General features: G+C 44.0%; 2 protein-coding genes across 3 annotated transcripts in view; one reads left to right on the top strand and one right to left on the bottom strand.

The window, feature by feature from the left end:
- Positions 1-2,188: 2,188 nt before the first annotated feature.
- LOC129843438 (hematopoietically-expressed homeobox protein hhex-like) lies at positions 2,189-5,742 on the bottom strand. The gene is made up of 4 exons (XM_055912158.1): positions 5,167-5,742; positions 3,432-3,610; positions 3,165-3,215; positions 2,189-2,936 (listed from the first exon to the last, which is right to left on the bottom strand). The coding sequence occupies exons 1-4, from the start codon at positions 5,525-5,527 to the stop codon at positions 2,673-2,675; spliced, it is 855 nt and encodes a 284-aa protein (XP_055768133.1). The 5' UTR covers positions 5,528-5,742; the 3' UTR covers positions 2,189-2,672.
- Positions 2,903-26,079, top strand: part of LOC129843437 (fumarate hydratase, mitochondrial) — a 46,677-nt gene continuing 23,500 nt past the window's right edge. Inside the window, exons 1-8 of one of the 2 annotated variants that reach the window (XM_055912156.1) lie at positions 2,903-2,992; positions 13,773-13,936; positions 18,032-18,160; positions 18,975-19,085; positions 20,194-20,370; positions 21,904-22,086; positions 23,225-23,390; positions 23,886-24,089. In XM_055912156.1, coding sequence (XP_055768131.1) covers positions 13,817-13,936; positions 18,032-18,160; positions 18,975-19,085; positions 20,194-20,370; positions 21,904-22,086; positions 23,225-23,390; positions 23,886-24,089 — 1,090 coding nt within the window. In that variant the 5' untranslated portion in view covers positions 2,903-2,992; positions 13,773-13,816. The remainder of the gene's footprint in view (positions 2,993-13,772; positions 13,937-18,031; positions 18,161-18,974; positions 19,086-20,193; positions 20,371-21,903; positions 22,087-23,224; positions 23,391-23,885; positions 24,090-26,079) is intronic. The other variant, XM_055912157.1, reaches the window with a different exon arrangement.

The raw sequence follows: 26,079 nt of genomic DNA, 5'->3' as shown, positions 1-26,079 counted from the left end.
CCTTCAGACAGTCAGTACTGGGTTACCTTCAGACAGTCAGTACTGGGTTACCTTCAGACAGTACTGGGTTACCGTCAGACAGTCAGTACTGGGGTACCTTCAGACAGTCAGTACTGGGTTACCTTCAGACAGTCAGTACTGGGTTACCTACAGACAGTCAGTACTGGGTTACCTTCAGACAGTCAGTACTGGGTTACCTTCAGACAGTACTGGGTTACCTTCAGACAGTACTGGGTTACCTTCAGTCAGTACTGGGTTACCTTCAGTCAGTACTGGGTTACCTACAGACAGTCAGTACTGGGTTACCTTCAGACAGACAGTACTGGGTTACCTTCAGTCAGTACTGGGTTACCTTCAGACAGTCAGTACTGGGTTACCTTCAGACAGTTAGTACTGGGTACCTTCAGACAGTCAGTACTGGGTTACCTTCAGTCAGTACTGGGTTACCTTCAGACAGTCAGTACTGGGTTACCTTCAGTCAGTACTGGGTTACCTTCAGTCAGTACTGGGTTACCTTCAGACAGTCAGTACTGGGTTACCTTCAGACAGTCAGTACTGGGTTACCTTCAGACAGTACTGGGTTACCTTCAGTCAGTCAGTACTGGGTTACCTTCAGACAGTCAGTACTGGGTTACCTTCAGACAGTCAGTACTGGGTTACCTTCAGACAGTCAGTACTGGGTTACCTTCAGACAGTCAGTACTGGGTTACCTTCAGACAGTACTGGGTTACCTTCAGTCAGTCAGTACTGGGTTACCTTCAGACAGTCAGTACTGGGTTACCTTCAGACAGTCAGTACTGGGTTACCTTCAGACAGTCAGTACTGGGTTACCTTCAGACAGTCAGTACTGGGTTACCTTCAGACAGTACTGGGTTACCTTCAGACAGTCAGTACTGGGGTACCTTCAGTCAGTACTGGGTTACCTTCAGACAGTCAGTACTGGGTTACCTTCAGTCAGTACTGGGTTACCTTCAGTCAGTCAGTACTGGGTTACCTTCAGTCAGTACTGGGTTACCTTCAGACAGTCTGTACTGGGTTACCTTCAGACAGTCAGTACTGGGTTACCTTCAGACAGTACTGGGTTACCTTCAGACAGTCAGTACTGGGTTACCTTCAGTCAGTACTGGGTTACCTTCAGACAGTCAGTACTGGGTTACCTTCAGACAGTCAGTACTGGGTTACCTTCAGACAGTCAGTACTGGGTTACCTTCAGACAGTCAGTACTGGGTTACCTTCAGACAGTCAGTACTGGGTTACCTTCAGTCAGTACTGGGTTACCTTCAGACAGTCAGTACTGGGTTACCTTCAGACAGTACTGGGTTACCTTCAGTCAGTACTGGGTTACCTTCAGACAGTCAGTACTGGGTTACCTTCAGTCAGTACTGGGTTACCTTCAGACAGTCAGTACTGGGTTACCTTCAGACAGTCAGTACTGGGTTACCTTCAGACAGTACTGGGTTACCTTCAGACAGTACTGGGTTACCTTCAGACAGTACTGGGTTACCTTCAGACAGTCAGTACTGGGTTACCTTCAGTCAGTACTGGGTTACCTTCAGACAGTCAGTACTGGGTTACCTTCAGACAGTCAGTACTGGGTTACCTTCAGACAGTCAGTACTGGGTTACCTTCAGACAGTCAGTACTGGGTTACCTTCAGACAGTCAGTACTGGGTTACCTTCAGGCAGTGTTGTGGGCGTGGTAGATCAAAACAAAACTGTTTAGACTGCAGACATTTTCCTGAGAAGACAGATTTTCGGGATGTCACACCATATTCTGACAAACACACCTGCTACGAAAAGTCAATTCTGACATAAACTACATCCCATCTACAAAACCCTGAAAAGTCAGTTCTGACATAAACTACATCCCATCTACAAAACCCTGAAAAGTCAATTCTGACATAAACTACATCCCATCTACAAAACCCTGAAAAGTCAGTTCTGACATAAACTACATCCCATCTACAAAACCCTGTAGAAAACACCTTCCACCACAGACACGGATGTGGCATACTGCGATATCGCTATATACTGAGATATCGCATACCCAGATATCGCTCGCTTAATTAAGAGTCTCTGCCAAGGGTTCTACTAAACTAACACATGGAATTGTTTGAAGATGGTCATACCACGAATCATTTAGCTTTTTAATTTAGTAAAACATTTTTTTATTAAAAGGAAGTTTGTTTTAAAGTGTCTGTCCGATATCTGAGAGGTATAAGAACGATCAGGATTTTATTTTCATATTTGTACCCGTATTTAACAACAAAAATAAAAGGCACTAAACTACATCCACATAATTCCATTCATGTTTTTAACCGGTACGAGGCTTCCTTCAAATCAAATCAAATTGTATATGTCACATGAGCCGAATACCGTGAAATGTTTACGTTCCCGTCCAGAGAGGTTTGTGGTCGTCCTAGATCAAAACATGTCGTTCGTAGGCCTAACCGTTTCCGACGCTCATTTTTTTTTCTCAATTCATATTTATTTTTTTAAACTCATAATGACATTAAAACAACATCACAAAATATACAGGTAATTATATACAAAAAACAAATCAATGTCCCAGATGCTACGACAAATGTTTACTGACGTTGGTCCTCTTCCCGGGCCGTCAGTCACCCAGTGGGACAACATCCAGGTTGACCTGTAAACAGTGATCTGATGAGCTCATATCTGTGGATTCAGTGGGAACTCCATGTCATCCTCTATGTCCAGCTCTTGGTCTGTATCATCTGACATGTCTGACTCTATTTGTCCTTGTGATAGAGGCGATGTGGAACACTGCAACCGACTGTGAGTGTGCGTCATCTCTGTAGCCCTACATCTCTGGTCCCGGCCCGGGCTGAGGCTCACACCGGACTCCGGTCCCTCCTCGCAGTTTCTCCCGGTGCTCTCGTCCTCCAGATCTGTCTTACTGCCGGTAGGGTTCTCCTGGGGGAAATAACAACAACGGTGACCAATCAACCACAACGAACATTTCACATTGGGTACGCCATTGGCATTGTGCATGAATTTTACGCACAGGCTACTCAAGCACGAAATCTATAATACATTTCATTTTTTAGCTTGAAATTAGATATAAATAGTCTTTACTCTATTCATAATTGACAACTTTAATCGAAAAGTACATGAATAAACCCAGTCCTAATTTATTCATACCTGCTTCAGTCGCCTCCACTTGGCTCTTCGATTTTGGAACCACGTCTTCACCTGGAAAACAATGTCAACGAGAAATGTTTTAAAATGTCAGGCTATTAGATTCTGTGTCAGATCATTTACCTTCGACTAAAGGCCTATGTGGAAATCAGTTGAACGAAACATGTAATTGATGATACGGATGAAACGGATAAAAGCCAACTGATTTACCGAAGGTAATCTGACATGAATAGAGCCTGGACGTGGACCCTAATAAAACATACTGCTGACCTGTCGTTCACTCAGTTGCAACATTTTCGCCAGTCGTTTTCGTTCTGGGGGTGAAAGGTACTTCTGTGTCTCAAACTTCTTCTCCAACTCTATCGTCTGGTCGTTGGAGAATCGGACTTGTCCACCTTTTCTCTTGTGCAGTGGACGCTGAATGAACGGGCTCCATAGAAGTTGTTTACCTTTGAAGACAAAAAAAATAACAAAAAATAATGATTTCATATTTTAAAAACATGTTTATACAAACGGGGCAGAATTATGTGGTTAATGTTACACCTTTAAAGTAGCCCCCCAGGAAAAAAAAGTGAAAATAAATCAAAATTGTTTTCGTTAACTTGATTCGTTTCTCCTCCAGCAGAGGCCTAAATGTTTCTATGCAAATATTTACAGCTATTGTAATCTTTCTTGTCCGTTTTTGCAGGCATCCGTTTCACCTCCGTTTTTAAGGAAGGCCGTGAGATGAAACTTGAAGCTGAGTGGAGAGAGTAAAACTATGGCAAAATATCCGTCCGGTGTTTCCTGTTGCCTTACCAGTTTCTCTCATTACTAACGACCTTTCCGTCAACATACTGCAAGTGATGCTATTAAAAATCGAAATATGTTTTAATCAGCTTATCTCATTTAACTATAACCATAACCTCATAAGAATACAATAATAATCACCATAACAATTCAATCTTTAAAAAAAAAAAATATATATATACATATACACACATACATACATATCTTCCAAAAGGCAAGAAATAAATAATCGCTTTTTAAAAGGTTATGTGATTCATTATACCCCCAAAAATATATTAGTTTTGTGGCACAATGATCAAACCCAGATTTTTCTTATAGGCATGAATTGAATCATTTAATAAATGAAATAAATTGGATAAAATAGTGAAATTCTAATAAATTCAAAGTCACCCTAAAGATTTTAAATTGCGTCAGTCAGTGCATAGGCCTATTTCATGATTGCAGTTTGATTATTTTAGCAACCATAAAGTCACAATTCACCACAAAGGAAATGAACAATATCAGACAAACGGATCCCGGCTATCAGAAGTCGAGTGTTTCCTGAATGTGTCTGTATTGAGGATGTCGATAAAATAATCAGCATCATGCACGACTCCCGGGGAAGAGGCAGCTCGAGGCCGCCAGGAAAACATTCAACAGCTTCTGAAAGCAGATTTACTCCTATCGAGAGCTCAAGACTTCCTGTATGAACGGAAAGGGTCAGGCTTGCTGAGCAGAGAGGCAGTTCACCCCAGGGCGACACTTTCATGCTGAAATAACAAGTGATATAGAGGATGTTTTAGTCGCAGGATGCATCAGATGTTTGAAACAATAACGGATTTTGCAACACAAAAAAAACTCAAGGTTGTTGATTTATTAAGTGGCCCAAACACTTTAACAATTAGCTAATTAAACAGATTACTTAATGTATTTAGGCAAATGATGTATAGGCAAATGATGCCTGAAGTAAATCAACTATGTTCAAGCATGATACAATGCTTATACATTTTTACCTCTAAAACATACTACCACTTTAGGATGGAAACCTGCAGCACGCAGGGAATGAGAATCTAGTTTCAAAATCAAGTACACGCACAAACGTTTCATCTCCTTTCGCCTACACATTGTACACAGGTTATTACAGATGCATAGTAGTTGTCAACATTAAAAGTATCTTAACGAATTTCAGCATAAAAATCATTCAAACAAACAAGAGATTGATATGAGGTGAACTCACCAAGCGGATCGTGCCTGATCAGAGCATGAGTATAGTCCCCCATAGTGCGGTGGAATGGATACAGTGAATTAGCGAAAGCCCCCGAGGCATACGTGGCTGTCAGCGCGGCGTGGTGAGAGAACGCAGGGTGGATCGGTGTCGGTTCATAGATGGGGGTCCGGTACGGAGAGACCAAACTGGTGAAGGATGAATTCGGTGACGGTAGATTTGGCGTGGAGACCACCGCTGAAGACTGGGCCAGGGTCTCATTTCTCCCCAGGATGTCTTCTATGTAGAAAGGAGTCGGGTGGACGGGCTGGATAGGGGTCGGCGCGTAAAGAGGAACACCCATGGCTGAAGGCGCACTGTGTTGGTACTGCATCTTGCGTAATGAATAATATCTCTATCCAACTATATTATCTTCTGCTGTCAAAGGAAGAAGTGTAGGAAACCTATAGGCGCCTGCCTCTCTCTCTCTCCATGAGTAAGCTGAGGTTTGTTCGCTGGTGAGTGTGACCCCAGTTAAAGCTACTTCATATCTCAGCATTAGAGGGAGGAGATAACGGAGCAGGCCACTTCCTGCAGGTACACACACACACACACTGCGATTGGTCCCCTCGGCAAATACACTTTATCATTCAATAATATCCAATCATTAGGCTATCCTTTATCTTACCTTTAAGCGCCTATGTTCATTAATAAAATAGGCCTTTACATGTTATCTGTGTGTTTGTTAAAGATGGTATGAACATCTCCTGACGTGTGGCACATGTAATAAGACATTTCCTTATAAGTGATTCAATAGGCACGTGGTTTTCCAGATTAAATAGACTATTCATGTGGTTTTCCATGTGCGTAAAACGTAGAAAAAAATCTCTAATCTGTACAAAGTGAATTATAATGGATCAATCGGATAGGATATTTGGAGCACATTATCACAGACTATTACTACATATTTAAACGGCAACAACAGATTGTAAAATACAATTGTGTCTGTGACAGGTGATTAACTCATGATTTGGATGATTAAAATGATACTGAGGGTGATTCCTGTATCAGTGAGCCAATAGAGAGACACTATAACAGTGTTGTGTGTTGTGGCCTATTATGAATGTTAGTGGTTTTAAATAGCTAACCGAGTAGGCCTCTATCGGATTATTCCCGCATCGTTTCCTCTTCTCTGTTAAACAGTAATGAATACATTCCGTTATAAACTTCTCTAATGTGTCAGTTTGATCAATAATAAGTCATCTGTGCTCTCTCCAGTTTAAAACAGAGCCTATGACTACGAGCAGGCCCTAGCCTATATTTTGAACATTTTGTGTAATATTTCGCAGCTATTTGGGTGTGTATTCTATATTCACTGAAGCTGCAATTTTTCTAACTCGGCTCTTTTCAGCTCTTTTAACAGTTATTTTTTGTCTTGATGCAAAATTGTGCCGCAAAGCTGAAATCCCATTGACAATAGTTCCACTGATTAGCCCATGCGATTCTTCTACAAGCGAGTCACTCCAATAGTGGACACTTTCTAACGTTGTGATTTAGATAACAGAGACCCAAAGAATAAACACTGACATGAGAGAAGCTGAGACATATCGCCTCACATGAAAGTCAAATCACTAGATGGCTAATATTTGGACGTTTGACAATCATTGCAGTGAATTGATCGGAGTGGCGTCGGACTCCTGTTCCGACAACAGCTGATAATTTACAGAGAGCAGGGTGGGTGGTTATCGCTGTCTAACGTCGTCAAGCGGCAGGGACCTTGTTGGCGCCACATGTCCGATTTTACAGACGTTTTGAATTGAATGGAGTCAATTAATAGAAAAGGTTTTACTAAAATAAATTATCATCAAACACCCAACTGTCTCTATTTTAAATATGTGGTATTTTATTAAAGCTAATCTCATGAATATCCATAGGCCGTCTAGGCTACTTTATCCAGTCAATTGTGAGAGAACGTTAAATGGTGTAGTCACAGGCTTTAGGACTATAATCTGTAATGGCACAGTTGGATATTCGTTTTCAACAAATGATACAAAGTGAGTCTTCAACGGTGTTATCACCTGATAGCTTTATGGTGTTAAAATGAAGGACTCGTTATGATGATTAGTCTGCCTACATGTAATTATAGTTTATCCGCCCCCAGATTACCAAGTAACATCCTAGATTTTGGACAACAATTAAAATGCTTATGGTTTGCGACCTGCTTTATGCTGCCTGGTGGTTAGAGCGTTGGACTAGTAACCGAAAGGTTGCTAGATTGAATCCCCGAGTTGACAAGGTAAAAATCTGTCATTTTGCCCCTTGAACAAGGCAGTTAACCCACTGATCCCCTGTAGGCCGTTATTGTAAATAAGACTTTTTTTCTTAACTGACTAGCCTAGTTAAATAAAGGTTAAACAAAGGTTAGATTAAAAAACACATAGGGTGGCCCTATCATGGTTTCACTTGTCCCCATTGAGTGCTGCCCGCCTGTGTGATTTATGGACCACCTAAACAGAAGGAGCAACATTGCTGCCATCTACAGGAAGATAGATATATAGGAGCAGACTAGTTTTTTATTTCTGAAGGGTAAAAACGGTGCATCTCCTATTGAATGACAACAACAAACATGTCATGTTCCCACTCCCACTAGGAGTAGTACTGTTGACCAATCACCGACGAAAGGGGCGTAAACTTCGGATCCCGAATTTTCACAAAATGTCACGTGAACAAACAGCCGAGAAAAGCCCGCCTAAATTCAAAACAAACAAACAGTTATTTTCTGGGTTAAAAAGGGGCTGATATGGTGGCCGTGACAGGGATTTTAGAAAAGCCCCCCCCATCTTGGTGGTGTAGAGAAATGTATGCCGTTTAAAGCTAATTTCCTGCAATTCTACAAACAAAAAATTGCCATGCAAATGAGAGAAAAGGTTGAAGTTTTCAAACTGATCTCTCCTTTAAACTTCTCTCTCCTTCAAGGAGTCCATTTGGCGCTAGCACAAAACTCCAACCTGAGCACCAATTACGTGAACAAGAAGCTCAACATATTAAATATTTTCCAGTATTTGAGAATTTGTACATTTAATTTGTATAGCGCTTTATATTACAGTTATCTAAAGCTTAACTTGTCATCTGCAATATCGTAAAGCGTTGAAATCATGACATTACGTACTTTCGAGGAAAACAGGGAGGTTTCTATTAAAGTCATAGCCAGACTTTTAGAAGGGATTGCTTGACGATTAGCTTAGCAACCGCTGATAACGGGAACGTGATTGGTCGATATTCTGCTGGGCGGAGCGTTATATGTTCCTCTATTCATTTCCTGCTGGGATTCTTATCTCCTCCTTTTCTACATGACTCAGCCAACCAAAATCTCTCCAGGGGGAGCGGCTGAAAGCGGATGTTTCCGGTTTTCAAGATACAGTATTTTCCATAGAATTAGGAATTAGAATACTAGAATCAGTGGCGATATTAGCATGTAAATCTTGGTATGGCAAACTCATTTAAAAAAAAAAATGCATGCCAGCAAAGCCACTACACAACACAACACCAAACAATACAATAATTGCACTATAATGATGACAAACGGTGCCCACAAACTGTTAGGGTCTTTATAAAGCTTTCCCCAACAGCAGAGCTTTATTTTCAGCACCATGGAGTGAATCCTTACCACTGTTACACCTGGTTATCAGCGGAGCCTTGTCTGGCAGCGACACAGTTCATTCAGCCTCATTTACTGCCCTAAAAAAAAAACACATGGTACCAGTCAAAAGTTTAGACACACATACTCATTCAGGGTTTTTTTTTTTTTTTTTTACTATTTTCTACATTGTAGAATAATAGCGAAGACATCAAAACAAAACCCTGAAAGACTATGAAATATCACATATGGAATCATGTCGTAACCAAAAAAAAGTGTTTAAAGAATCTCAAATATAAAGTATATTTTGATTTGTTTAAGTAGCCACCCTTTGCCTTGATGACAGCTTTGCACACTCTTGGCATTCTCTCAACCAGCTTCATGAGGTAGTCACCTGGAATGCATTTCAATTAACAGGTGTGCCTTGTTAAAAGTTAATTTGTGGAATTTCTTTCCTTCTTAATGTGTTTGAGACAATCAGTTGTGTTGTGACAAGGTAGGGGTGGTATACAGAAGATAGCCCTATTTGGTAAAAGACCAAGTCCATACTATGGCAAGAACAGCTCAAATAAGCAAAGGGAAACAACAGTATCATGATTATAAGACATGAAGGTCCGTCAATCAGGAACATTTCAAGAACTTTTAAAGTTTCTTCAAGTGCAGTCGCAAAAACCATCAAGCGCTTTGATGAAACTGGCTCTCATGAGAACCGCTACAGGAAATGAAGACCCAGAGTTACCTCTGCTGCAGAGGATAAGATCATTAGAGATTAACTGCACCTCAGATTGCAGCCCAAATAAGTGCTTCACAGAGTTCAAGTAATAGACACATCTCAACATCAACTGTTCAGAGGAGACTGTGTGAATCAGGCCTTCGTGGTCGAATTACTGCAAAGAAACCACTTCTAAAAGGACACCAATAAGAAGAAGAGACCAAGAAACATTAGACCGGTGGAAATCTGTCCCTTTGATCTGATGAGTTCAAATTTGTAATTTTTGGTTCCAACTGCAGTGTCTTTGTGAGACACAGAGTAGGTGAACGGAGGATCTCCGCATGTGTGGTTCCCACCGTGAAGCGTGGAGGAGGAGGTGTGATGGTGCTTCGCTGGTGACACTGAGGAGGCTATATTGTAGAGGCTGTTTATACATAAATTAGGTATAAAACCCATATGAACTGTATCTATAATTAAAAATCGAATCAAATAAAATGTTATTGGTCACATACACATATTTAGCAGATGTTATTGGTCACATACACATATTTAGCAGATGTTATTGGTCACATACACATATTTAGCAGACGTTATTGGTCACATATACCTATTTAAAATATGTTATTGAGGATGTAGCGAAATGCTTATGTTTCTAGCTCCAACAGTGCAGTAGTATCTAACTAAATGCTTGTGTTTCTAGCTCCAACAGTGCAGTAGTATCTAACAATTCACAACAATACACACAAATCTAAAAGAATGGAATTAAGGAATATATAAATATTAGGATGAGCAATGTCGGAGTGGCATAAAATACAGTAGAATAGAATACAGTATATACATATGAGATGAGTAAAATAGTATGTAAACATTAATAACGTGACTAGTAATCCATTATTGAAGTGACCAGTGATTCCCATGTCTATGTACAGTTGAAGTTGGAAGTTTACATACACCTTAGCCAAACACATTTAAACTCAGTTTTTCACAATTCCTGACATTTAATCCAAGTAAAAATTCCCAGTCTTAGGTCAGTTAGGATCACCACTTTATTTTAAGAATGTGAAATGTCAGAATAATAGTAGAGAGAATGATTTATTTTGGCTTTTATTTCTTTCATCACATTCCCAGTGGGTCAGAAGTTTACATACACTCAATTAGTATTTGGTAGCATTTCCTTTAAATTGTTTAACTTTGGTCAAACATTACGGGTAGCCTTCCACATGCTTCCCACAATAAGTTGGGTGAATTTTAACCCATTCCTCCTGACAGAGCTGGTGTAACTGAGTCAGGTTTGTAGGCCTCCTTGCTCACGCACAGTTTTTCAGTTCTGCCCAAAAATGTTCTATGGGATTGAGGTCAGTGCTTTGTGATGGCCACTCCAATACCTTGACTTTGTTGTCCTTAAGCCATTTCGCCACAACTTTGGAAGTATGCTTGGGTTCATTGTCCATTTGGAAGACCCATTTGCGACCAAGCTTTAACTTCCTGACTGATGTCTTGAGATGTTGCTTCAGTATATCCACATCATTTTACTGCCTCATGATGCCATCTATTTTGTGAAGTGTACCAGTCCCTCCTGCAGCAAAGCACACCCACAACATGATGCTGCCACCCCCGTGTTTCACGGTTGGGATGGTGTTCTTCGGCTGGCAAGCCCCCCCCTTTTTCCTCCTAACATAACGATGGTCATTATGGCCAAACAGTTCTATTTTGTTTCATCAGACCAGAGGACATTTCTCCAAAAAGTACAAACCGTAATCTGGCTTTTTTTATGGCGGTTTTGGAGCAGTGGCTTCTTCCTTGCTGAGTGGCCTTTCAGGTTATGTCGATATAGGACTCGTTCTACTGTGGATATAGATACTTTTGTACCTGTTTCCTCCAGCATCTTCACAAGGTACTTTGCTGTTGTTCTGGGATTTATTTGCACTTTTCGCACCAAAGTATGTTCATCTCTAGGAGACAGAACGCGTCTCCTTCCTGAGCGGTATGACGACTGCGTGGTCCCATGGTGTTTATACTTGCGTACTATTGTTTGTACAGATGAACGTGGTACCTTCAGGCATTTGGAAATTGCTTCCAAGGATGAACCAGACTTGTGGAGGTCTACAATAATTTTTCTGAGGTCTTGGCTGATTTCTTTTTGATTTTCCCATGATGTCAAGCAAAGAGGCACTGAGATTGAAGGTAGTCCTTGAAATACATCCACAGGTACACCTCCAATTGACTCAAATGACGTCAATTAGCCTATCTGAAGCTTCTAAAGCCATGACATAATTTTCTGGAATTTTCCAAGCTGTTTAAAGGCACAGTCATCTTAATGTATGTAAACTTCTGACTCACTGGAATTGTGATACAGTGAATTATAAGTGAAATAATCTGTCTGTAAACAATTGTTGGAAATGTTACTTGTGTCATGCACAAAGTAGATGTCCTAACCGACTTGCCAAAACTATAGTTTGTTAACAAGAAATTTGTGGAGTGGTTGAAAAACGAGTTTTAATGACTCCAACCTAAGTCTATGTAAACTTCCGACTTCAACTGAACATAGGGCAGCAGCCTCTAAGGTGCAGGGTTGAGTAAGCGGGTGGTAGGCGGCTAGTGATGTCTATTTAACAGTCTGATGGCCTTGAGATAAAAGCTGTTTTTCCAGTCTCTCTGTCCCAGCTTGATGATCTTTTTGGCCTTCCTGTGACATCGGGTGGTGTAGGTGTCCTGGAGGGCAGGTAGTTTGCCCCCGGTGATGCGTTGTGCAGACCACACCACCCTCTGGAGAGCCCTGCAGTTGCGGGTGGTGCAGTTGCCGTACCAGGCGGTGATACAGCCTGACAGGACGCTCTCAATTGTGCATCTGTAAAAGTGAGGGTCTTAGGGGCCAAGACTCATTTCTTCAGCCTCCTGAGGTTGAAGAGGCGCTGTCGCGCCTTCTTCACCACACTGTCTGTGTGGGTGGACCATTTCAGATTGTCAAGTTCCTCTTGAAGCTTTTCACCTTCAACACTGCGGTCCAATCGATGTGAATAGGGGGCGTGCTCCCTCTGCTGTCTCCTGAAGTCCACGATCAGCTCCTTAATTTTGTTGATGTTGAGGGAGAGGTTATTTTCCTGGCACCACTCCGCCAAGGCCCTCACCTTCTCCCTGTAGGCTGTCTCGTCATTGTTGGTAATCAGGCCTACTACTGTTGTGTTGTCTGCAAACTTGATGATTGAGTTGGAGGCGTGCGTGGCCATGCAGTCATGAGTGAACAGGGAGTACAGGACAGGGCTGGGCACACACTCTTGTGGGGCCCCAGTATTCAGGATCAGCATAGTGGTGTTGTTTCCTGGGGGACGGCCCGTCAGGAAGTCCAGGACCCAATTGCACATGGCGAGGTGCAGACCCAGAGCTTAATGATGAGTTTGGAGGGTACTATGGTGTTGAATGCTGAGCTGTAGTCAATGAACAGCATTCTTACATAGGTATTCCTTTTGTCCAGATGGGTTTGGGCAGTGTACAATGCAATGGCGATTGCATGGTCCGTGGATCTATTGGGCCGGTAAGCAAACTGAAGTGGGTCTAGGGTGTCAGGTAAGGTAGAGGTGATATGATCCTTAACGAGCCTCTCAAAGCACTTCATGATGACAGAAGTGAGGCACACTTTTACTGACAGTATTTTATGTTGTCTATAATTCCATTAAACAATTTCTGATGGATTACATGCCTTACTTTTATTTTCCTGCCCAAGTAAAATCAGGACTTGTGACAACTCCGAAAAACTGTTGTAGGGACTCTGCTCAAGCTCTTTTTTACCAACAAACAAACACACAAAGGCTTAAAAACAACTTAGCCTAAAAATCCTCATAGGATAAATTCAAGTTTAGACAATTAAATTGGTATCCCTCTGTCAGTATCAGTTATTAGAGATAGCATTTTAGGACTTAACATTACATGATTTCTAGCCTAGAAAGCCGCTAGTGTCCGCTATTTACCTGTCTTTTGACGTTAAACTCCGTCAAAAAATATGTAAATAGCGCCCACTAGCGGCTATACAGGCTACATGATTGTTTACACATTTGCAATTACCCAACACTAGTTTTGACAAACCAAAAGGCCTAAAATGTAATGACAAATACTGTAATATCAAACAACGTCACATGTTTCAACGGCACGAAGACAGTCAAATGTAGTATAACATTGTATACTGCTTTTGATTCGGTGTGCTGTTTTAAATGATCTTCCCCCCCACATGCACAAGAAATGTTGCAAATATATGTTTCCGCCCCCTAACACAGGCTTGTGGTTGGCTCATTTTAGTTCCGCTCTGCTCCCTGGTCTGAAGTGACAGCTGAGTTAGCGCAATGTATCGCTCTTTGAGAAACGTCCAGCGATTTAACGGCCAACTCCAGGCGTTGCAGAGGAACCTAGCCAACACAAAGCACAGTCCTGCAGCAGGAGTCATCTTCACATCCTCCAGAATGGTACGTTTGGTCTTTTCGGAGATTGGAGTCAGTTGTTAGCCCATCGCAGGCCCGCAAATGACCTTATTAGTTAGCCAAGCTAACTGGCTAGTTAGCGGTATTAGCTAAAATTAATGAATAGTTAGCCATCTTGCTGTCTAGCTTTACACGAATGTAGTAATGCTGTTTTTTTAGGACAACCGCAGATAGTCTTTCAAACAAGAAACAAGTATTCACAGCAATATTCTGGTAGCAAGCAAGCTAGTTTGTCATTTGGCTAATGTTATCTTGTCAAGCTAGCAGAAGGTCAAAGTCAGTTTACAACTATCTGGCTAACTTTCACTGCATAACTTACTTGCCAAGTTCACACGGAGTTCAAATCAAATTGTATTTGTCACATGCGTCGAATACAGCAGGTGTCGACTTTACCGTGGAATGCTTATTTACGAGCCCTTTCCCAACAATACAGAGTGCAAACGTAAGAAAAATGTCCTAAATAAAAAAAGCAAATAGTTAAAATAGCAATAACGCGGCTATACAAGGAGTAACTTAGCGAGTCGATGTGCAGAGGGGTACGAGGTAGTTGGTGAAAGTAGTTAACGTTAGGGGTAAAAGTAGCCCCTAGGAATCCGAGACTCCTCTCTCGTCTCTAACATGTAGGCACACTTTTGGTGAACAGTCACACCACAGACTGTTGAATTTCAATAGACAAGGAGGCAGCCGCTACTTTTCCTGTGGTCCAGCAAAAATGAAGGCAGTAATATACATTATAATACCATTTTTTAAACATTAAAATATAATTTACAACAGATTTCACAATACATTGTGTGCCCTCCGGCCACTACTCTACTACATCACAATCCAGGTCTGCGTGTGTGTTGTATGTATGTGTGTGTGACTCTCTAAAGTCCTCACTGTTCAATAATGTGTATTTTTTTTAAAAATCTGTTTCTTAAATCAGAATTTACAGCTTTTGTTAGTTACTTGATGTGGAATAGAGTTCCATGTAGCCATGGGTCTATGTAGTACTGTGCGCCTCCCATAGTCTGGACTTGGGGACTGTGATGATTCATTCAAAACAACCATAAACATATTAGAGCTTATGCATATCCATAGGCTTATGAGGCCAAGCCGAAAGGAAAAACCTGAATTAAAAAGACAATTGTGCCGTTATACATTACATAGCCTACCACATATTACCAAGTGCAGAAAAACACAAAACCAAACGGATTTAAGATGTCTTTGGTACATAATTGCCTATACTCCAAAATTAAACAAATTCGAGCAATTGCCTTTGAGTATGAACTTTTATTATGCATAGTGGATGGACTGGTTACCCTATGTGTAACAGTTTAACTTTAATCCGTCCCCTCGCCCAGACCCCTGGCGCGAACCAGGGACCCTTTGCACACATCAACAACAGTCACCCACGAAGCATCGTTACCCATCACTCCACAAAAGCCGCGGCCCTTGCAGAGCAAGGGGAACCACTACTTCAAGGTCTCAGAGCGAGTGACGTCACCGATTTAAAAGGCTATTAGCGCGCACCACCGCTAACTAGCTAGCCATTTCACATCCGTTACATTTTTCGTTGTGAATGATACAAACCTTGGAAATCACATCATATATGGGCGTCATGGTGCGACTATCGGCATTTGATGATTTAAGAAAGTAGCAGAAAAAAAGCTTCCTCTGGTCTTTGCTTCAGGCTGCACAGCTGTTTTCTCATCAAGTCATCGTATTTTCACCCAACGGACTACTGTCAATTTAATCTGGTCTTTACTAATATGTAAAATGAGTTTAGATTTAGAATGGCCCACTATGTAATGTGCAGGAACAGGTGCTGGGGGAAAGACGGGTAATCTGTATACACTGGAATAGCGAATGGAGGCGGCGCGCATTCCCGCTCGTCCGTTTCGTAGGCTACTTTGGTTTCATAACGGAGCATGTGCTTTGAGATATAAATATAAAAAAAATACTTATTTCCCTCCACGTTTCACCCACTGTTTGAGGAGCTCTCGCTGCCCGACAGGAGATATCCCCCCTAAACTGTATGCCATGCGTTCTCCGACCTTCAGTCAGCCACTCGGTGCTTAATTTGGGCAACCAGGTGAAATCTGTACGGTAACATCGATAGTAAGATGTTTTCGCAAACAAAACATATTTCACTAAACAGTTGACGCTCGAGTAAAATTTTACTCATACTTGAGTAAAATTCAAAGATATCTTAAAAGAAAATGACTCACCCAGTAAAATACTACTTGAGTAAAAGTCTAAAATTATTTGATTTTCAAATGTACTTAAGTATCAAAAGTAAAAGTATAAATCATTTTAAATTCCTTATATTAAAGCAAAAGACACGATTTTCTTATTTGAATTTTTAAAAAATTGTACAATTTTCCTGTCCTGCTTATCATTCAAAATGTACTTTTGGGTGTCAGGGAAAATGTAAGGAGTAAAAATTACATTATTTTATATAGGAATGTAGTGGAGGAAAATGAAAAGCTGTCAAATATAAATAAAGTACAGATACTAAAAAAACTACTTAAGTAGTACTTTCAATTATTTTTTACCTAAGTACGTTACACCACTGAGCTGATGTAACGGATGTGAAATGGCTAGCTAGTTAGCGGTGGTGCGCGCTAATAGCCTTTTAATCGGTGACGTCACTTGCTCTGAGACCTTGAAGTAGTGGTTGATGGGTAACGATGCTTCGTGGGTGACTGTGGTGATGTGTGCAGAGGGTCCCTGGTTCGCGCCCGGGTCTGGGCGAAGGGCGAAGGGACGGACTAAAGTTAAACTGTTACATAAAGTTGCCAAATAACTCTAACTTTTACGCTCAACATAGCCACTTCATATGCGCACTCGCTCCATAATGGGGAAACATTTAATTTATATTTTATTCAATTAAATTCTTCTTACTATAAAATCATATAAAATAATTTCACAGGACTTTTTAAGCATATGTTGTCAGCAAAATGATCAAGTCTACAGCCTATGGCGTGGAACATAGCTGTTCTTCTGAAATACATTTTCTACACATCAGAATGTTTCTGACTGAAATATATAACGGCTGTGTTGTGATGCTGTATATTAAATAGATTTATTAGACTATTATAACTGTAGATGTTCCAAAGGCGCGCATCGGCGGCTTGTATGTTGGAGGCCTGGAGATTGTTAACATGTTATTTAACGATAAATGATTGTTAGACCGGCGTCCTTTTGCCGCCATCATTTCATGACCGCCACAGCCCTAGAGGTTCATTTAAAAAACGGTCCACTCTCAACTCCGTGGTGGAGGAGTCGAGGTACTTGGCAAACTGCATACCAACACTACCGCTGGCACAGAGCACTGTGGAAATGGCTGCGTAATTATGTGTTTACATAACTCCTCGCTAATTGTATAGGTATCTGAACACCTGATTGTTCAGCCTGAGAAACAGCTGTTTTGTTGTTCAGTCTTAGAAGAGGTTAGCTTTCAAATGTCAATAACTAGCTAGCTACTTTTTTAGATTATTCCTCTCTAACCAAGTAACCATGTAGCTACTGTAACAGTATAACTTTATGGAATCCCCTCGCCCCGACCTCGGGTGCAAACCAGGGACCCTCTGCACACCTCAACAACAGTCACCCACGAAGCATCGTTACCCATCGCTCCACAAAAGCCACGACCCTTGCAGAGCAAGGGGAACCACTACTTCTAGGTTTCAGAGCAAGTGACGTAACCGACTGAAAGGCTGCTAGCTCGCGCCACCGCTAACTAGCTAGCCATTTCACATCCGTTACACTAGCCGCCGTCAAGTAACCGTGTAGCTAGCCGCCGTCAAGTAACCGTGTAGCTAGCCGCCGTCAGGTAACCGTGTAGCTAGCCGCCGCCAAGTAACCGTGTAGCTAGCCGCCGCCAAGTAACCGTGTAGCTAGCCGCCGCCAAGTAACCGTGTAGCTAGCCGCCGCCAAGTAACCGTGTAGCTAGCCGCCGCCAAGTAACCGTGTAGCTAGCCGCCGCCAAGTAACCGTGTAGCTAGCCGCCGCCAAGTAACCGTGTAGCTAGCCGCCGTCAAATAACCCTGACTAACTTTTCATCTTTGCTATTTGACTGTCAATGTTGTTGTTCAGTCTTCAGAGTACAGAATTGAAGCAGACACCTTTGGAGAGCTGAAGGTGCCAGTTGACAAGTATTATGGGGCTCAGACTGTCAGGTCCACCATGAACTTCAAGATCGGAGGACCGTCGGAGAGAATGCCAGTAAGTTCAGACTAAATGTTACTTCATCTGTCAAGTTGTAGCTTGCCCTGAGACACGGCTGTGGGTTCCTGTGGCTGTAGGTTACCAGTCCCGCCATGTCTTAGAGAATCATTGTAGCTTGTCCTGAGACATGGCTGTGGGTTCCTGTGGCTGTAGGACACCAGTCCCACCATGTCTTAGAGAATCATTGTAGCTTGTCCTGAGACACGGCTGTGGGTTCCTGTGGCTGTAGGTCACCAGTCCCACCATGTCTTAGAGAATCATTGTAGCTTGTCCTGAGACACGGCTGTGGGTTCCTGTGGTTGAAGGACACCAGTCCCACCATGTCTTAGAGAATCATTGTAGCTTGTCCTGAGACATGGCTGTGGGTTCCTGTGGCTGTAGGTCACCAGTCCCACCATGTCTTAGAGAATCATTGTAGCTTGTCCTGAGACACGGCTGTGGGTTCCTGTGGCTGTAGGACACCAGTCCCACCATGTCTTAGAGAATCATTGTAGCTTGTCCTGAGACATGGCTGTGGGTTCCTGTGGCTGTAGGTCACCAGTCCCACCATGTCTTAGAGAATCATTGTAGCTTGTCCTGAGACACGGCTGTGGGTTCCTGTGGCTGTAGGTCACCAGTCCCGCCATGTCTTAGAGAATCATTGTAGCTAGCTCTCGCTACAAATTGGACACACATCCTTGCAACATTTCCTGTCCTATTTTCCCAGATTCAGATCAGACTAAAGGTTACTTTCTGTATCCAGTGCATCCCTGTGTAACAGTAAAACCATCGTAGCTCCACACGTCCTCACTACTGCTTTCTGTCCCAACAGATCCAGGTGATCAAAGCCTTTGGCATTCTGAAGAGGGCTGCTGCAGAGGTCAACAAGGACTACGGACTGGACCCGAAGCTGGCTGATGCCATCGTGCAGGCTGCTGATGAGGTGCCTAATACAGGGTGAACAGCGACACCACTACAGGAGAGAGCGAGAGGGTTGCATGACTGTCAGCGTTGTGAGTTCACAGAGTAGACAGGTCAGCCTGGGTACCTGTCTACTTCTAACATTAGGCTACACTGCTGTAGAGAATAGCTATAGCTTTTGATACGGTACTGAGCAAAAAGCAGAGCACTTACACCTTGCTACCTAGCCTGGTGCCAGGCCTGTTTGTGTTGTTGGCAAGACGGCACAAACAGATCTGGGATCAAGCTATTCGCTAGCTACATTAGACCTACTAGTTACATTTAGCCATGGTGCCCTCATTCTACTGATTTAATGCCTTGATACTGCTCAGGTGGTACTTGGTACCGGTCTTGGCCTTGGTACTGCTCAGGTGGTACTTGGTACCGGCCTTGGCCTTGGTACTGGTCTTGGTACAATACTGAACAATGTAATTACCTAAATGTAACATTATAGCCAGTCTTAGCCTCGTCCCAGATGGTCCCAAACATGGCGCCGCAATGACAATAGGAGTTAGAGATGGCACAAACAGATGTTGGACCAGACTAAGGCATGTTGACCTCTCTGGTCTGATGTCCGTGTTCCTTGGACCAGACTAAGGCATGTTTACCTCTCTGGTCTGATGTCCGTGTTCCTTGGACCAGACTAAGGCATGTTGACCTCTCTGGTCTGATGTCCATGTTCCTTGGACCAGACTAAGGCATGTTGACCTCTCTGGTCTGATGTCCGTGTTCCTTGGACCAGACTAAGGCATGTTGACCTCTCTGGTCTGATGTCCGTGTTCCTTGGACCAGACTAAGGCATGTTGACCTCTCTGGTCTGATGTCCATGTTCCTTGGACCAGACTAAGGCATGTTGACCTCTCTGGTCTGATGTCCGTGTTCCTTGGACCAGACTAAGGCATGTTGACCTCTCTGGTCTGGTGTCCGTGTTCCTTGGACCAGACTAAGGCATGTTGATCTCTCTGGTCTGGTGTCTGGTCCAAGGAACACAGACTAAAGCATGTTAACCTCTCTGGTCTGATGTCCATGTTCCTTGGACCAGACTAAGGCATGTTGACCTCTCTGTTCTGATGTCCATGTTCCTTTACCAGGTGGCAGCTGGTAAGCTGGATGACCACTTCCCTCTGGTGGTGTGGCAGACCGGGTCAGGAACTCAGTCCAATATGAACGTCAACGAGGTGATCAGCAACAGGGCCATTGAGATCCTCGGAGGGAAGCTGGGGAGCAAGGACCCTGTTCACCCCAACGACCACGTCAACAAAAGCCAGGTAGGCTAACCATTCAGAAACACTTTCTCATTTCATACAAAATGTTGAAGAAGGAAATAACCTCTCTGGTATCATTGGGACGCTAGCGTCCCACCTCGACAACAGCCAGGGAAATTGCAGGGCTCCAAATTCAAACAACAGAAATCCCATAATTTAAAATTCCTCAAGCATACAAGTATTATTCACCGTTTTAAAGATAAACTTCTTGTTAATCCAACCACAGTGTCCGATTTTCAAAAAGGCTTTACGGCGAAAGCCCACCATGCGATTATGTTAGGACAGCGCCTAGCCACAACACCATACAGACATTTTCCAGCCAAGGAGAGGACTTGCAAAAGTCAGAAAGAGCGATTTAAATTAATCACTTACCTTTGATCACTCCCAGGACTCCATGTTACACAATAAATGTTTGTTTTGATCGATAATGTCCCTCTTTATGTCCGAGAACCTCCGTTTTGTTGGTGCGTTTAGTTCAGTAATCCAAATGGCACACAGCGTGCTCCCAACATCCAGACGAAAAGTAAAAATAGTACAATAAAAGTTCATAGAAACATGTTAAACGATGTTTAAAATCAATCCTCAGGTTTTTGTCATAAATAATCAATAATGTTTCAACCGGACGAAAGCTTCGTCAATAGAAAAGGAGAAACAAGAAAGGCGCTCTCCCGATCACGCGCTGGACTCATGTCTGGAAATTTCCACTGTCCACTCATCGAAAAGTGCTGTATCTCCTTCATTTTTCAGAGTAAAAGCCTGAAACAAAGCCTAAAGACTGGCCACATGTAGAGGAAGACACAGAGCTCGTGAACTGGGTCCTACGTCTTCGTATGGTGGATAGGCTTTCAATGGAAAAACAGCCTTTCAAAATAATAGTACTTCCTGGATGGATTTTCCTCAGGTTTTCGCCTGCCATATCAGTTCTGTTATACTCACAGACATTATTTTAACAGTTTTGGAAACTTTAGAGTGTTTTCTATCCAAATCTACCAATTATATGCATATCCTAGCTTCTGGGCCTAAGTAGCAAGCAGTTTAATTTGGGCACGCTTTTCATAAACATTTTCGAATCCTGCCCCACCCTAGTGAAGATGAGCTGTTTTTCACCCAGATAGAAGTAGCTAGTGACAGTGTTTTATTTGGACCCTCAGAAGGGTAACAGGCTGCAGTGTTTGCCCTCAGAAGGGTAACAGGCTGCAGCGTTTGCCCTCAGAAGGGTAACAGGCTGCAGCGTTTGCCCTCAGAAGGGTAACAGGCTGCAGCGTTTGCCCTCAGAAGGGTAACAGGCTGCAGTGTTTGCCCTCAGAAGGGTAACAGGCTGCAGCGTTTGCCCTCAGAAGGGTAACAGGCTGCAGTGTTTGCCCTCAGAAGGGTAACAGGCTGCAGTGTTTGCAGATACTTGTCTTATTATTTATGGGCATCTTAAAAGCTCAGGCAAAGAGTTTGATATATAATCTGTATTTAATGTAAATAGTTTGGTCTTTCAGAGTATTTGAATGGACCTGTTTTAGTTGACGCCACCTTTTCGTCTCGCAGAGCTCCAACGATACGTTCCCCACAGCCATGCACATCGCAGCAGCCAAAGAGGTCCACGAGGTTCTGCTGCCCGGTCTACAACACCTCCACGACGCCCTGCACGCCAAGGCTGTGGCGTTTAAAGACATCATCAAGATCGGACGTACGCACACACAGGACGCTGTGCCGTTGTCTCTGGGACAGGTACAGTACACACACACACAGGACGCTGTACCGTTGTCTCTGGGACAGGTACAGTACACACACACACACAGGACGCTGTGCCGTTGTCTCTGGGACAGGTACAGTACACACACACACAGGACGCTGTACCGTTGTCTCTGGGACAGGTACAGTACACACACACACAGGACGCTGTGCCGTTGTCTCTGGGACAGGTACAGTACACACGCACTCGATACCAGAAATGATACCATGGCAGAGAAAGCAGCTTCTCGCTCTGTCACACTGTATTTAGTTTCACAAAACAAATGGCCACTGGATTGATGTAAATAATCATGATGTCATTCTGCCAGGTAGGCATGGGATATGTTGTCATTAGCATTATCGCCTCATTAGCCTTTCCAGCTACCGGCAGACAGTTGTCATTAGCATTATTGCCTCATTAGCCTTTCCAGCTACCAGCAGACAGTTGTCATTAGCATTATCGCCTCATTAGCCTTTCCAGCTACCGGCAGACTGTTGTCATTAGCATTATCGCCTCATTATCGCCTTTCCAGCTACCAGTAGACGGTTGTCATTAGCATGCTAACGGCTACACAAAGTGGTAGACATGCATACCACACAGACGGGCATTCCCTTGCCGTTGCCTCTTGAGAAAGTTGCAGGGAATACGAATAACTGTTGATGGTTTTATGATAAACTTGGACAAATGTTATTAATTTCAAAGCATTTAACTTGGTTTCCAAACGTGAGAGACACATTTTTGATAGAAGAAACGAAAGTTACAAAATAAAATTGTACCGACCCGTTTTTTCGTGTTGTATTGGAAAAGTGCAGATGTTTCGGTGTCCTGTACGTGCAACACAAGTAACATACCAGTCTGCTAGATGTCAAACTATCCTAATGAGACGTTTTAAAATGTATTTCTACCAGGCAACTATCAATTTTATTTTATATAGCCCTTCGTACATCAGCTAATATCTCGAAGTGCTGTACAGAAACCCAGCCTAAAACCCCAAACAGCAAGCAATGCAGGTGTAGAAGCACGGTGGCTAGGAAAAACTCCCTAGAAAGGCCAAAACCTAGGAAGAAACCTAGAGAGGAACCAGGCTATGCTGTCCTGTTTCTCTAACTGTCCTGTTTCTCTGCGTTTTTACAGGAGTTCGGTGGGTACGTGCAGCAGGTAAAGTACAGTATTGTGCGAGTGAAGACGGCCATGCCCAGAATATATGAGCTGGCAGCGGGAGGTACTGCCGTGGGCACAGGCCTCAACACACGCATCGGCTTCGCTGAGAAAGTAGCAGCTACTGTCGCGTCTCTCACAGGTACAGGAGGGTACACACACACACACACACACACACACACACACATATATAATGGTTATCATGGTCATGTATGGTCCATGTTTTCTCACTACTGGTGTCCCCCAGGGCTCTGCACTAGGTCCTCTTTAATGTCTCACCACTGGTGTCCCTCAGGGCTCTGCACTAGGTCCTCTTTAATGTCTCACTACTGGTGTCCCTCAGGGCTCTGCACTAGGTCATCTTTAATGTCTCACTACTGGTGTCCCCCAGGGCTCTGCGCTAGGTCATCTTTAATGTCTCACTACTGGTGTCCCCCAGGGCTCTGCACTAGGTCCTCTCCTGTTTTCTCTGTACACCAAGTCACTTGGTTCTGTCAGAGGGTTTACAGTGTGGTATTATGGCTACAGTTCACCCTCCCAGCTGTTATCACAAGTCATACAGTACATACACTGTCAACCTTGAATTGTTTCTAATGTTATCAAGACCTGTCTACATGATGTCATATCCTGTCTCCAGGTCTGCCTTTCGTGACGGCTCCCAACAAATTTGAGGCTCTGGCGGCCCACGATGCTCTGGTGGAGCTGAGCGGAGCGTTGAACACGGTGGCCGTCAGTATGATGAAGATCGCCAACGATATCCGCTTCCTGGGGTCCGGGCCCCGCTCTGGCCTGGGAGAACTCTCTCTGCCTGAGAACGAGCCTGGTAGCAGCATCATGCCTGGTGAGTAAGTTAGGGTCCTGGCCCCGCTCTGGCCTGGGAGAACTCTCTCTGCCTGAGAACGAGCCTGGTAACAGCATCATGCCTGGTGAGTAAGTTAGGGTCCGGGCCCCGCTCTGGGAGAACTCTCTCTGCCTGAGAACGAGCCTGGTAACAGCATCATGCCTGGTGAGTAAGTTAGGGTCCGGGCCCCGCTCTGGCCTGGGAGAACTCTCTCTGCCTGAGAACGAGCCTGGTAACAGCATCATGCCTGGTGAGTAAGTTAGGGTCCGGGCCCCGCTCTGGGAGAACTCTCTCTGCCTGAGAACGAGCCTGGTAGCAGCATCATGCCTGGTGAGTAAGTTAGGGTCCGGGCCCCGCTCTGGGAGAACTCTCTCTGCCTGAGAACGAGCCTGGTAGCAGCATCATGCCTGGTGAGTAAGTTAGGGTCCGGGCCCCGCTCTGGGAGAACTCTCTCTGCCTGAGAACGAGCCTGGTAACAGCATCATGCCTGGTGAGTAAGTTAGGGTCCGGGCCCCGCTCTGGCCTGGGAGAACTCCCTCTGCCTGAGAACGAGCCTGGTAACAGCATCATGCCTGGTGAGTAAGTTAGGGTCCGGGCCCCGCTCTGGGAGAACTCTCTCTGCCTGAGAACGAGCCTGGTAGCAGCATCATGCCTGGTGAGTAAGTTAGGGTCCGGGCCCCGCTCTGGGAGAACTCTCTCTGCCTGAGAACGAGCCTGGTAACAGCATCATGCCTGGTGAGTAAGTTAGGGTCCGGGCCCCGCTCTGGGAGAACTCTCTCTGCCTGAGAACGAGCCTGGTAACAGCATCATGCCTGGTGAGTAAGTTAGGGTCCGGGCCCCGCTCTGGGAGAACTCTCTCTGCCTGAGAACGAGCCTGGTAACAGCATCATGCCTGGTGAGTAAGTTAGGGTCCGGGCCCCGCTCTGGGAGAACTCTCTCTGCCTGAGAACGAGCCTGGTAACAGCATCATGCCTGGTGAGTAAGTTAGGGTCCTGGCCCCGCTCTGGCCTGGGAGAACTCTCTCTGCCTGAGAACGAGCCTGGTAACAGCATCATGCCTGGTGAGTAAGTTAGGGTCCGGGCCCCGCTCTGGGAGAACTCTCTCTGCCTGAGAACGAGCCTGGTAACAGCATCATGCCTGGTGAGTAAGTTAGGGTCCGGGCCCCGCTCTGGGAGAACTCTCTCTGCCTGAGAACGAGCCTGGTAACAGCATCATGCCTGGTGAGTAAGTTAGGGTCCGGGCCCCGCTCTGGGAGAACTCTCTCTGCCTGAGAACGAGCCTGGTAGCAGCATCATGCCTGGTGAGTAAGTTAGGGTCCGGGCCCCGCTCTGGGAGAACTCTCTCTGCCTGAGAACGAGCCTGGTAACAGCATCATGCCTGGTGAGTAAGTTAGGGTCCGGGCCCCGCTCTGGGAGAACTCTCTCTGCCTGAGAACGAGCCTGGTAACAGCATCATGCCTGGTGAGTTTCCGGGGTCTGGTTTTCACCGTTGTTGTCAAGCATAACACGATATAGTTCACTGTCAAATCAACACGTGTTCAGCAGGTGTTATCGCGGGTGTAGCGAAATGATTGTGTTTCTAGTTCCGACAGTGCAGTAATTATCTAACATGTAATCTAACATTTCCACAACAAAAACCCAATACACACACATCTAAGTAGGAATGGAATTAAGAATATGTAAATATTTGGATCAGCAATATCAGAGCGGCATAAACTAAGATACAGTAGAATAGAATATCAATCAATCAATCAAGTTTATTCGTACATCAGCTAATATCTCAAAGTGCTGTACAGAAACCCAGCCTAAAACCCCAAACAGCAAGCAATGCAGGTGAAGAAGCACAGAATATACATATGAGATGAGTTTATTCAGACTACCTCTCTAGCTACCCACAACCTGCCTTTATTCAGACTACCTCTCTAGCTACCCACAACCTGCCTTTATTCAGACTACCTCTCTAGCTACCCACAACCTGCCTTTATTCAGAC

This window comes from Salvelinus fontinalis, unplaced genomic scaffold, assembly GCF_029448725.1.
Source record: "Salvelinus fontinalis isolate EN_2023a unplaced genomic scaffold, ASM2944872v1 scaffold_0137, whole genome shotgun sequence".
In the NCBI taxonomy this organism is placed as follows: Eukaryota; Metazoa; Chordata; class Actinopteri; order Salmoniformes; family Salmonidae; genus Salvelinus; species Salvelinus fontinalis.
Note: the sequence above shows the minus strand (reverse complement) of the source record. Positions and strands in the feature narration are given on the sequence as shown.

Bases quoted from the DNA above. Each gene is read 5' to 3' on its own strand.
- LOC129843438 (XM_055912158.1), bottom strand. From the start codon at position 5,527: ATGCAGTACCAACACAGTGCGCCTTCAGCCATGGGTGTTCCTCTTTAC. The intron at 3,611-5,166 runs GTGAGTTCACCT...TTGTCTTCAAAG, and splicing joins GATCAGGCACGATCCGCTTG to GTAAACAACTTCTATGGAGC. The intron at 2,937-3,164 runs GTATGAATAAAT...TATTTCCCCCAG, and splicing joins AGTGGAGGCGACTGAAGCAG to GAGAACCCTACCGGCAGTAA.